This window comes from Anabrus simplex, chromosome 2 (genome assembly GCF_040414725.1).
Source record: "Anabrus simplex isolate iqAnaSimp1 chromosome 2, ASM4041472v1, whole genome shotgun sequence".
Lineage (NCBI taxonomy): Eukaryota > Metazoa > Arthropoda > Insecta > Orthoptera > Tettigoniidae > Anabrus > Anabrus simplex.
Genome location: NC_090266.1, coordinates 188,469,775 through 188,484,240, shown reverse-complemented (window position 1 = coordinate 188,484,240; position 14,466 = coordinate 188,469,775). Strand labels below are relative to the sequence as shown.

Below are 14,466 nucleotides of genomic sequence, written 5' to 3'. Positions count from 1 at the left end.
ACCGTTCAGCCAACGAGTCGGACTCGATAATTATCGAATACTCCACGCAAATAAAGGAATCATTTCATTACTGTACATAATGTCAATTCAGTAATCCAATATATCACCTCCCTTCTTAGAAAATGTCTCTTATGGATGAAGATACCTCTTGTACTTCCTCGACCAGGTTGAATCAGTTTACGCTTCATAACATTACTGTGGTAAAATATATGTCTGCTATATATAATGAACGGTTTTTAATGAACTGAACATATTATATTATTATTTAGACAGTGGGGAATGTGCATCTTTCACACATGATCTGAACTGAGCAAAGTTTTAAAACTTTTCATAAAATTGCTGTATTATCACCATGATTCTCACTTTACATTTATATTGCTTTAAGGCAAAGGACAATGATATTAAGGTAAATTCCTTGCGAACATATTATTTTATTCTTTTCCAACTATTAATGTTTACGTTCTTTAAAATATTTTGTTCGTCGCAAAGATTTTACCATAAATTTATTGCCAACTTCCATACCTGACTTAACGACCTATTTGCATACATCATGTATCACATATCCTTGCTAAAGTACTGCATTTCCCAGTAAAATGCAAGAATGAAATTATTTTTAAAGGTACATTGTTGAACTACATGAAATTATTGGGATGGATATTTCCGCCATGTTTAAAAAATGAGAATATTTTGCATATTCATCGAAGCCAGTGATATTTCTTTCATACCTGCATAGTGAATTTCAACGGCAGTCATATTGTAATTTGTGACATTTGTACAGGCTTCAAATCTTACCATTCATTTCAATCATAATAAAATTGACACATTTTACCACACAATCATTCACACTTTGGTTGCATGTGAATGGTAATCATGCATGCAAATTTTTCTTAATCATGAAACATTTTCTAAAATTCTATATATACAATGTAATCTTTTATTGCGTGCAGTTGTTTGAAAGTGAGCAACCAAGCTCTATTAAAAGCTAATCTTTAAAATGACGACCTTTTAATGCTGGGAAGCCTTAGATTTTGTTTTGTTAACATTCTTCAGCAACAATTGATCTCATCTATCTACTGCCCTATATAATATGCCACATGTTGTATTGATGAAGGAGCTGTAATATCTTCCTAAATGGAATATGCTTAGAAGAGTCTACAAGCTAATAATCTACACATTTGCCTAGAATAATCTTATAAAGGAAAATTATCTTGAGCATTCTATAAGCTTTTTAGCTAAAGTTTTACTTCAGACTCTTTCCAATATAGATAATCAGTAATTTTTTGGTAAAAGGGAATGAGGCGATCGTGATGTCTAAAACGAAATAATGGATTCGAATCGAGAATTGCATTTCACTCCCTTTTCCACCTATATTTACGATTCGAATTCTACATTTCGCCTACTTCGAACTGAAAAGCACAAAACATTATCTAGGTAATGAATTGATTCACATGTCAAGGTCGTCTCATCAAACTTCAAACTGAAAAGCTCAAACTATTATCTAGGTAATAAATTTATTCACATGTCAAGGTCGTCTCATCCAGATCTATTCCTACTACGGCGTCATCACACACACGCACACACACACACACACACACACACGCACACGCGCGCGCGCACACACACACACACACATATATATATATACAAATTAAAGCACTTCCGAGAAAGAAACGAAATAAATGATTAAATTACTAATCCTATATTCACAAGGACTTCTAATTCATGTTAACATACGAGTAATTGATAATTTTAGGACTTTGGTTTACATACCGGATTTAACAGTTAAAACCTAGCAATGTATTGAAATAGCTTCCGAAAAGTTGCTTATTTCTTAAGGAATCCGGAATGTATTGAAACATTTTAATTGATAATAGTTTACCTTAACACTGAAGATTGCACTGCTCTGTTGGTTTATAATAGAATCTTCATACTGTTAATGAATGGTACTGCATGCAGTGGTGCTATACCTGTCCGGCTATCCCCTGATTATAACAGAAACAAGGCCTGACATTGTAGAGATCATCACAAAAGCAATGCAATTCAGGAACTCATCAGTAGAAGTTCCTTTTTGTGGATCTAACGTACGAATTAGCAGCTGTTATACAAGTACATTAATATACACTTAACTTATTATATGAATTTCTCTGTGGCAGTGCTGAAGTTTGAAAGTAAAGTAAAACAGAACTTCTATTTACCGAATGTTTTATTTAAATGGATATTCAGGGAAGCAAATTTCAGATTTAGAATGATTTTCTGTAATCTTCCTTTCAGCCTATTTCTCGTGTGAAAAAGTAGTTTCGATGGGTATTCCTAAAATGTGGTACTGGAGTCCGTGCTTTGGTCATAAGCCTAATTATAGTGTATTAGGATATCAAATAAGACTAGTTTGTAATTTCGTGTGGCTATTTCTAGCCGAGTACAGCCCTTGTAATGCAGACCCTCCGATGAGGGTGGGCGGCATCGGCCATGTGTAGGTAACTGCGTGTTATTGTGGTGTTATGTGTGGTGTGTGAGTTGCAGAGGTGTTATGGAAAGCACAAACACCCAGCCCCGAGCCACTGGAATTATCCAATGAAGGTTAAAATCCCCGACCCGGTCGGGAATCGAACCCGGGACCCTCCGAGCCGAAGGCCAGTACGCTGACCATTCAGCCAACGAGTCGGGCATTAAATCAGACTGATGTTATGTTATAACAAAGAATGATTCAAACTTGCGCATGAATAAAAATCCAGCTTTTGCTACGATCACGGGGTAAGTGAATATTAACCTGGACGTATTCAAAATTAACTCTGAGTATGCAAAGCTTCATATAACGTGCAACGTAAATCAAATTCCATTGAATGTAACCAAAAGTTTAAAATTTGAGCAACGATGGATAATTAAGTCTAAAATGTACTTGGTAACCATCATAACTGAACATGTTTAACCATAAGACTACGAGTTCATGTGTCGTAAAACTCTACACTTCGTCCAGAGGATGTTATAATGATCAGAATGCTGAATATGTGTTCAGGGAAGAATTCTAGAATGTAAATCTCTCCTTTGCCAGACACTGTATTCAAAATTCGATGGTTGAAGAAGATTCGTTAACTGTTATATAAGAATAGAATAAGAAAATTTTTGACACAATCATTTTGAAAATGACTCCTTTATTAAGAAGACGTGAAAATACTTTTACCGCTGTGCGACTTGTGGTAAGACAAACTTGCTTAAGTATGGTGTGTAATCACATGAATTATTTCTGACATATTTCGCTATGTACAGTGCCTTGTCACTGTCATGAGAGGGAACTTGTTTAGAATATTATAACATTCACTCACAGTATTATTTAATCATCTCAAAATATTTGTATTCTATGCGTATCATTTCCATGAATTTCTTCCTTTATTGCGTAAGTACCTAAAAAGTCAAGATATGTATCATATTTGTCTCCATAGGTAAACTCCGCAGTATTAGAAATTATTGCCGATATGCATAGGAGGAAATCTGTAGAATGAATTCGTAACTTTTATTTCATATTACATAACATTTCAGTAAAATACTAAAGTGAACTGGTAAACGAGAAACATATCTTCACGTTCTGTCTTGGTATGTACGTTGTGCTTAAACGACGGGAAATTATTATCTCTATCTTCTGGCAATTTCACGATTTTGAGCAGACTCTAGGGAATTTTCATATAAATATCCTCTTAATATTAGTAAAATGTACAGTAAATTAATTAATGACTGTGCTACATTTTTTCAGGCATTTCAACCCTTCTCAAGAAGAACTTAAAAGAACGCGTTTTGAAGTAGCCTACTGTATATAACTCCTTCGCAAGATATAACAATGAATAAATATATCAGGAAACAGGAAAATTATCCGGTTGTTATATTGTCCTATTTAGTAAATACATTTTCGGGATTTAATTATGATAACTTAATGTTCTGTTTGTCATTTATCTAGCAATGTTTCTAATAAGATAACCTCCGTTCTGTAGTATTAAATTCTCGTTTAATATGAGACATACGTATTATGAAAGCATTAAGTTTATCTTTTGTGTGATGTAAAATGAGCCCATTAACTTATGTATGATACGATTCCCATCTTATATCCACTTTCCGATTTATACCTGTTTATGGTGTTTTTATCGATAGTGCAATAGTCATGTTTGAGAAAACAGCTATTGGTCGTAACCTTGACGCATGTAATTGGTAACTGTTCCGTATTTTTAGAGTGCGTATCATTCTAAATGAGACATACTGCCACAAACCTCCTTTGGAGACAACTTGAGGTACGAATTATAAGTACTTTTGAAGTTGCCGGTAATAGTTAAGCACATTATTGCAAACAGTACCTTTTAGAATTGGAGAAAATACAAAATTATATTATCTTACTGGGGATGCTCATTTCACCAGTAAACAACGTTTTCAGCTTAATGAATAAAAAAAGTAACAGATGAACTCTATTTTGTTTTAGAGTTTCCTCCTTCTCTGAGCTGTTTGCATCTTAACAACCTTTTGAAACACTTGCACACAACACTGCAAACACTGAATGGTTTGTTCCAAAATTTTGTACTCTTAACTCTGAGGTTATTTTTGTTATAACAAGGAACTCACACAACACCCCGTTAAATGTGAATAATACATACACTATTCTTTAAAGTACACGTCGATCCAATTCATCCTAAAAGCACAGGTTTTCAAATAAACATTTTTTAGAGTTTTAAAAATTCTTTCGCTGTTCTCAAGGAAATAACTCTAATAGCCACGAAGAAAAATATCCACTCATATACTAGTGAAAGGATGTTTCATTCTGAGTCAATTGTATCGACATTCAAGACAGGAAGAAACTTTCTTTTGTAGGCCCAATTATAGGCGTGTGGTGCGGACGCATGGAAATAGGGTGACTTCAAATAAACGAGGTGAAATGGTGCTATAATGTCCTTTATTACATTTTGTTCATGATAGATGTAGTCTCGAGATTGAAGACTGATTTACCGTTGCCATCTAAGTTTGATTGCCCAGGGTAAATTTATCGAAGCTTTGTCTGTGAATGAAGGCTTACTTGATGTTAGCAATCATTGATCTACAGCTTTTATCTAAAGCAAGTGATTAAACATTTTCTGGTGAAAATACATCATAGATTTCTGCCTAAGGTTTGTGGACAATTTATTTAGGACAAGACGATTTTTAACGCGCTGGACGAAACATATTCATCTTAACAGATGGCAAGAAGTAATATGGCATTTATAATCGAGTGAAGGAGTAAAGGAAGAGTGTGCAAAACGACTTGTATGTGTCAGTTCTTAACCCTCATTTCTCTTAGTTTAGGGTAAGATGGTTGCTACGAAAAAACGCTTACGTGCATGACTGATGGACAGTAGTGTGATTCCTTACGCAGCCTAGATGAAACTAATGGAGTAGATATTTATAGGAAGTGAATTTGACAATGGTGGAAAGATAACGCGATGCGGTGTCGGTAGTGATAACACTCTGTTGACGTTTCTAGTAGAGAGTTGTCACTAGATGAAATTAAATCCCACGCTGGTTGATTGCTGTATGTATGAAGCAAAAGCGAGGTGGCGCTCATGAGAAGATCAGCTGCAACCCCAGCTTGTCCAGGATCAGACGGGATAGCAGCGACTCTATCCCGCGCCCAGCACGCACAATGAGGCCCATTCAGAACGCAGGGCTGCCTCGAACGCCGCCAGAGCCTCCTCGTACTGCTGGTTTCGAAGGAGCGACGTGCCGTTGATGGAGCGGAACAGCCTCACCTGTTGTGTGTGCTGGGGGGAGGCCTTGGATCATAGCCCAGTGCCGGAGTCTAACACCTGTAGCGATTTGGTGATCACCTCGTCCTGGAAACAGAAACAAAACACACTTATTGTCTGATTAAAAGCTCTCTTGCTGCATAGTTTCAGAGAATTTGTGAAGGGCGAGAAGAAGTGTAGACGAGTGTAGAAATAGACGAATAAGTTTGAGTGGGGTCTTTAAAAGTAGCTTTTTTAAAAAAAAAGTTGTTTTACGTCGCACCGACACAGGTGGGTCTTATGGCGACGATGGGACAGGAAAGAGCTAGGAGTGGGAAGAAAGTGGCCGTGGCCTTAATTAAGGTACAGCTACAGCATTTGCTTGGTGTGAAAATGGGAAACCACGGAGAACCATCTTCAGGGCTGCCAAGAATGGGGTTCGAACCCACTATCTCCCGGATGCAATCTCCCAGCTGCGCACCACTAACCGTACGACCAACTCGCCCGGTTTTAAAAATAGTAAAGATCACAATATGAAGAAAAAGTTGGAATTAAAGAGAACAAATTGGGAAAAACATTCGTCTATAGGAAGGGGAGTTAGGTATTGGAATAACTTACCATGGGAGATGTTCATTAAATTTCCAATTTCTTTGAAATAATTTAAGACAAGGCTAGAAGAACAACAGATAGGGAATCTGCCACCTGGGCGACTGCCCTAAATGCAGATCAGTAGTGATTAATTGATTGATTGTGTGAAATCTGTGAAATGATATATTTCGTGCAGTGTTCAACCACACGGGGAAGAATATGTCCAATTATTGTGATGCAATTGAATATCCGTGCCCTAATAAACTAAATTGAATCCGTGAGTTCATATTTTCGCTGAAATAAGTTAACGGTAACATGAGTCCGATCATTACTCAACATGCTCTAAAATATTAAAATATAGAGTTCCTTTCGAAACTACATCATTACCGGAATAATGTTGTTTTAACGCTGAATGCCGTTATACGCCTTTGTTCTATCGGATTAGAGACACATTTATTTTATCTTAGAAAGACAATCAATGCAATATTTTGTTATGAAAATTGACGTGTTGATGTGATATATACTGAATGATCTTCCTGATACCCCGCATCGTTCTTTCATGAGTGGGCACCTGGAAATAACATGCTCATTCTGAAGGCAGTGATGATATCTTGATTGTCTTAAACCATGGAGAGAAACGGTAGATCATCCTATACAAGAACACTCTGAAAATGAAAATGTAAACAACATTTTGTATTTTATGTGGCTATTTTGTGTTTTTTTCAGGGTATACATTAATTTTATGTTATTTATTGTTAACGAAGTATATATGTACTCAAACATTGCCATTAAACACGTGACACATTGGCTTGAAAATGAATACACCGAGCTCGATAGCTGCAATTGCTTAAGTGCGGCCAATATCCGGTATTCGGGAGATAGTGAGTTCGAAGCCCACTGCCGGCAGCTATGAAGATGGTTTTCCGTGGTTTCCCATTTTCACACCAGGCTGTACCTTAATTAACGCCATGCAGCTTCCTTCCAATTCGTAGTCCTATCCCATCCCATCGTCGCCATAAGAACTATCTGTGTTAGTGCGACATACAGCAAATAAAAATAATGGTTTTGGCCAGTGGTTTAAAATCATATGCCATTCCTGATGCCACGTGATGTTTTTCAGATGAAAATTCCAATCCACAACCTTGGCCGTCCGGGTGGAAAAACAGCAGCTAAGCCACTGCACTAATCTATATTAGAATATACTGGGTCGAATCCCGGTCTAGTCAGTTGGCGTTCAAGAGTGCTTAAATGTAAGACACAGCCAGCTCCGTGGTGTATGGGTAGCTTCTCTGCCTCTCAACGAGAAGGTCCGAGGTTCTATTCCAGGAGAGTCATGGAATTTTAATTCCAGATCAAGGACTGGGACGGGGTGGTCCTCCGATATCTGCAGGTCATCTGACTGGACAGCAGTTGTTTCAGTAAGCCAAGACCCGAAAATGGGCTACATTCATGGGCATTCATGTGAGAGTCGTGTTAGAAGGTTTAAGTAGCAATAATAATAATAATAATAATAATAATAATAATAATAATAATAATAATAATAATAATAATAATAATAATCTCCTGTGGATCCTCCAGAAATGTCTTGTCAGTCTACAAACCAGTTCAAGTAAGTTTAAAATTTTGACAGTTTTCGTCGTAGTTGAAGGAGAAGTCTGTTAGGACCAATGTTACCGCTATGTGATTTGTGATGTTAATTTCAAATTCATATGTATGGACATGAATAATAAGATAATAAAAATCTGTTTATCTACAGTTCTAATCAGCCGACTTTCAACCAAATGTTGTTTTTAACATTTGAAACTTATTGATTATCCTCCCTATAATTTACTATACAGTATTTGATGATTTACTGAGGAGTTACAGAATATGAAAATATTACTCATTCTGTTGACCTGGCCACTGACCACGCGACCATGTTATTGAGCGTACCATTCAAGGAATGACCCGGCCATATGCTTTGACATGGCTGGGGAATGATAGAACGCACGTGAACCGACAACAAATATACCCTGTTTTATATAAACCTTTATTTACTCGGCTATAAAGATAAGATAAGTAGAGGGAGACCTAGGAGGTATTAATTATGCTCTGTAATAAGGGAACTCATACCGGTACGTTAAAATTGCTGAATTTCTACAGTTAACAGATAATGGAACTATAATTCAGCTAAATATGATCGATAGTTTTCAAAATTAAAGCCTACTTGATGGTCATGATCATTAAGGCGTTTAGTCTGCATGGTTTGGCACTGTGGTTAGCCGGTTCGAGTCCCGTTGGCCGAAAAAAGTTATCACAATTAGAATATTGACCGGCAGGATAGGAGAGAAGGTGGTATATACTTTCTAATCACTAGATTGAGTACCAAAAGCTTGGATTCAATTCCAAACCTCTCCGCAGTGTTCATATGGGGTGAGGGTATACACTATTGATGGTGATTTGTCCGTCGGATGAGGACGTTAAGCCTTGAGCAGATCCCTTGATGCTACTCAACAGGAGTAGGCTATGTGCGGGCGCCGGGCTTCACCCTCTCCCTTCCTGCTATCATACGTCACGTCATTCATTTCGTCTCCTCTGATGAGGTCGACGTCAGGAAGGGCATCCGGCCATAAAAACTCGCTAAGAAGTTTCATCTCACTTCATACCCACTTCCGCAGAGAAATGGGACAATGACTAAAAAAACACACACACACACACACACACACACACACACACACACACACACACACACATTATTCAAGGATTCAAAACTGGAAGTAGCAAAATGTCAGCAGCTGTGATGACAACTACATTTTAATATTTGTACTACTACTACTGAAACGTTTTCATTCCTCCCATGAAGGGAGAGGCGGGCCTCTTAGACGGTATTGCTGTCTCTCAGGCCGGGAGATTTGCTACGGTGAAGGAGATGCACGGAGAATACGAGGGGGTTGATGGCCGTGGCCTATACTTGAAACTCTCCCTGGATTCACCTTAGTGCAGTAGAATGGAAAACCACGGAAAACCATTCTCAGGACAATCACCGGTTGGGGCCAGCCGTGAGGTCCAGCCCTGTCCCGTCTCCCTAATGCAGAGGCGTAGAGCCACGGTAGAGCTCGGTTGGCCGGTCAGAGGGCAAAGCTGTTGGACCACGGAACAGCCGTGGCCACTTGAGTGCCAATACCCACTCTGCATCTACCGACCTAATAATACTGTACTTGCACTTATTTCGAAATAAAGACATAAGATTAATGGCAACTGACTATGCGTAATTAATACATTAGCTGCACGTATCTCTCAAACTACTTCCCCAATGGGCTTGAAACTCATGCATATACAAGTGTTGTAAATAAAGTAGTGACAATATTATTAGAACGCAATATTCAATAAATGCATTGCATTCCTTCAATGTAGTCATCGGCAAATGTCACGAAGCCGTCGGGGACCGTATGCAAGGCGTTCTCTGTTGATGACAGCGGCGGAGTGCCCTACTGCGCGGAGTGCCCTACAGATGTCACGTCAGGGGATGGGTGGCCTCGGAGGGGTTCCTTCAACTTCAGAAACAGGTCGATGTCACAAGGACTCATGTCTGGTGAGTACGGAGGTTGTTCCAAGACCTCCCAATGCCACCGTCGCTATAATAGCTTGACAATGCTTGCGACATGGAAATGTGCGTTGTCATGCAGCACGATAGGGCGATTGTCCTGCAATAAACGTCCGCATAGCCGGACGCAGATGCCTCTCCAGAAATCGGCAATAGTAGTCACTAGTGACGGTCTGTCCCTCAGGCACAGCATGCGTAAGAACAATATCCTCGTAGTCGTATGCCTCAATCTGCATAAGCCTTAACCGCCTGGGTTCTTGTTGAAATTTCGGTGGATGCGGCGAACCTGGGTGATGCCATTCATTCGACTGACGCTTTAATTCAGGCTCGTAGGCTCGTACCCACGTCTCATCAATGGCGACAATACGCGGCAGAAATGCGTCTCCTTCTTTGCGGTATGTGTCCTGGTGGATGCCAGACAGTGCATACCGGTGCCACTTCTGTACGTCGGCGTCGGTGAGTTGATGTGGAACCCCACGGGCCGCAGTTTTCCTCATGTTAAGACATTTCGTCAGTATGTGCCACACCGTTTGATGACTGAGACCAACCTCTACTACGGATAATTCCCGGACAGTCCATCGATGTTCTTCGGAAACGAGACCACTCACAATGTCAATCTGATCTTGAGGAATGGACGGCCGACGTGTGCGGTGCAAATTCGCAGTCTCATTCAGACCCGCACGAAACGCCTTGATCCATCGTTCAGTCGTCCTATATGGCAATGCATTCTCGCCACAGGCTTCACGTAATCCTCGACAAAAGTCTGATGCATTTTGCCACGGGCAACCTCGATTTTTATCCGCGAACCCTGATCACCTTTCGCAAACGTGCTTTAGAGCGGTGATATCAACGCTCTTCACCAACCCCACACAGCAACAACACTTCCAACTGGATGCCCATTAAATGCCACTACACATCGACATCAGCGCCACCTGATTGCTCCCATATCCGATTTGCTCATGCCCGATCTCCTGCGAGTGTCTGAATTACGTCGTCACAACTTTACTTACAGCGCTCGTATTTTCATTTACAGACTGCTATGATGAAATGCATATGTGTAAAACAGTTTCAACAAAACACAGTCCACAATAATAATAATAATAATAATAATAATAATAATAATAATAATAATAATAATAATAATAATAATAATAATAATGGTGCCGTAATTACTGTAGCTCAGTGGTTTAACTGCCGGCTTCTCACCCGGATGGCTGAGTTTCGAATTGTGGTCCGTTGTGGGTTGAGGTTTTCATCTCAAACATCACATGGTGTCAGGAATGGCATCCGGCCTCAAACCCTTAACCAAAAATCAAATGAGATTAGGTGGCTCTAGTGACCCCAGAGCTATTTTTAATAATAATTATGACCGTGTTGCCTCAGGAACTGGGTTGCAGATATTATGTGGTGCACTTTGGCCGCCCTGTGTACCAATTTTGACGTTGTGATAGTGCTGTTATCCAGCGCTGTTGTCCCTAAATTTTCACGGGGTATTCTCTCAGTCAGGACGTGACAAATACCGGATGCCAGACGACTCTGTCGTTCAAAATTAGTGGGCTGCCGCTAGTTACAACAAACTTTCCTCAATTTGATATACAGCAAATGTATATAACAGGGCCTCTCATACGTCCAAAATCTCACACGTGCAAACCGAGGCGCACAGGTTCTGTGCACTGCGCATCGGTCCGACTCGGCTCGGTTCGGACCAGCGTTTTGTCTCGGGGCGACTCGGATACGGTCGCCTCAACTCGGCTTGGATGGTGAAACGCTGCGGAGCAAATGAGGAAAAGGGAGATAGGCGGTGCAAGCGAGACAGGTGTAGGGAAAGGGAGAGACAGCGCTATTGCTCAAGATCGAGGAATGGGGGTCGTCAACCTAGCGAAGTCGTCTTTTACACCTTGCGCTGTGCAATGCACCGGTGCATGCATTCTGAGAGGCCCTTTCGTACAAGATATTTTATTGTGATAAAGAAGGAATCCGTATTTTGATACACTAGTTTGTGAACCTTAATTTGCTCACACAATAATTTTATGTTGAACCAACTTCCGGCTATTTATTAAAAAACAGTCAAAGGCGTCTCTTTTGACCTGCGTCATAATTTTCACTCGAACCAATTCCTGAACTGGCGTGTGTTACAGTACGGTAGTATTGCAGCCACGTCTTCGTTTATTTCTCAGACATAAATCAGTCGACTGGAGGGTCGGGGTGAGGTGGTTGGTGGTATTTGAATGCATGAACAAAAGGCTGGATGCATAAACAACGAACAGTGATGACCTTAATTTAGTGATGGCGAATGACGTTGTTCATCAAGGTGAACCTTCTATGTTCGCGATTATGGGCGTAGCTGTACAGTTAATGCTCGCTGACAGAAAGGCAAAATTAAAAAGTAAAGAAACCAAAGTAGAAGTTAGGCCTGTACGCAAGAAATCAGAAGGCATACTCTAATGCAGGGCCTCTCAAACGCCCAAAATCTCACGCGTGCATAGCGAAGCGCAAGGGCTCCGTGCACTGTGCATCGGTGCCGCTCGGTGCCGCTCGGTATGGCTCGGATGAACGCTTCGTCTCTGGGCTACTCGGCTATACTCGGCTCTACTCGGTTCTACTCAGCCCGGATTTAGAGCGCTACGGCGCAAGTGGGGGAGAGGGAGACAGGCGGAGCGAGCGAGAGAGGCGTAAGGAAAGAGAGAGTTAGCGCTATTGCTTCAAATCGAGGAGTGGGGGGTTGCACTCTGGTCAACCAAGCCAAGTCGTCTTTTGCACCGTGCACAGTGCATGCACCTCGCGCACGCGCATGCACCCTGAGAGGCCCTGCTCTAATGAGTGGAGTTAAGCAGAGGCCATACGGCTTATAGCCGCGTCTACCCTCGACTGCTTTTATCTAGAATCGAAGTGAAACTCAATTGATCAGTTCCTCAGACAGAGTTATTTCGAGAGGTGAGCCCTGAATGCGTCATAAGGGATGGGTATCATACTAATAACTAAGACAAAGCGTTCCAAGATTTATTTCTGAGTTTCAAAATTCTATTATCTAGATCAGGATCGAACAAGAGAGCTCATGATCGTGAGTCGGACATTCTGCTTGTGATTCACCGATGTAGCTCGAATTCATACCATAAGTACTTTAACAATAAAACGAATAACAAATAGTTGATGTATTGAATTTATTCTTCCTAATAATTTACATTTACAGTACCTACTTCAGAACTGAACTTACTAGCCACATGTCAAACTGTGAAGAGAATTGAGTTGTATTTCTCTCTTGCAGGCTGAGTGGCTCAGACGATTGAGGCGCTGGCCTTCTGAGACCAACTTGGCAGGTTCGAACCTGATTCAGTCCGGTGGTGTTTGAAGGTGCTGAATTACGTCAGTTTCGTTTCAGTAGATTCACTGGCATGTAAAGGAGCTCCTGTGGGACAAAATTCCGAAAACCCGGCTTCTTCGTAAACCGTAAAAGTAATTAGTGTGACGTAAAGCAAACTAACACTATTAAATAATAATAATAATAATAATAATAATAATAATAATAATAATAATAATAATAATAATAATAATAATAATAATAATAATAATAATGATATTTGCTTTACGCCCCACTAAGTACTTTTTTAAGGTTTTCGGAGACGCCGAGGTGCCGGAATTTAGTCCCGCAGGAGTTATTTTACGTGCCAATAAATCTACCGACACGAGGCTGACGTATTTGAGCACCTTCAAATACCACCGGACTGAGCCAGAATTGAATCTGCCAAGTTGGGGTCAGAAGGCCAGCGCCTCAACCGTCTGAGTCACTCAGCCCGGCACTAACATTATTATTATTATTATTATTATTATTATTATTATTATTATTATTATTATTATTATTATTATTATTATTATTATTATTATTATTATTATTATTATTATCAATCAATCAATACTGATCTGCATTTAGGGCAGTCGCCCAGGTGGCAGATTCCTTATCTGTTGCTTTCCTAGCCTTTTCCGAAATGATTTCAAAGAAATTGGAAATATATTGAACATCTCCCTTGGTAAGTTATTCCAATCCCTAACTCCCCTTCCTATAAATGAATATTTGCCCCAGTTTGTCCTCTTGAATTCCAACTTTATCTTCATATTGTGATCTTTCCTACTTTTATAAACGCCATTCAAACTTATTCGTCTACTAATGTCATTCCACGCCATCTCTCCGCTGACAGCTCGGAACATACCACTTAGTCGAGCAGCTCTTCTTCTTTCTCTCAATTCTTCCCAACCCAAACATTGCAACATTTTTGTAACGCTACTCTTTTGTCGGAAATCACTCAGAACAAATCGAGCTGCTTTTCTTTGGATTTTTTCCAGTTCTTGAATCAGGTAATCCTGGTGAGGGTCCCATACACTGGAACCATACTCTAGTTGGGGTCTTACCAGAGACTTATATGCCCTCTCCTTTACATCCTTACTACAACCCCTAAACACCCTCATAACCATGTGCAGAGATCGGTACCCTTTATTTACAATCCCATTTATGTGATTACCCCAATGAAGATCTTTCCTTATATTAACACCTAGATACTTACAATGATC

General features: G+C 40.0%; 1 protein-coding gene across 1 annotated transcript in view; it reads right to left on the bottom strand.

Moving 5' to 3' along the window:
• Positions 1-1,620: 1,620 nt before the first annotated feature.
• Positions 1,621-14,466, bottom strand: part of LOC137498449 (A-type potassium channel modulatory protein KCNIP1-like) — a 341,031-nt gene continuing 328,185 nt past the window's right edge. Inside the window, exon 6 of the mRNA XM_068225956.1 lies at positions 1,621-5,840. Within this exon, the coding sequence (XP_068082057.1) occupies positions 5,787-5,840 (54 nt within the window). The 3' untranslated portion in view covers positions 1,621-5,786. The remainder of the gene's footprint in view (positions 5,841-14,466) is intronic.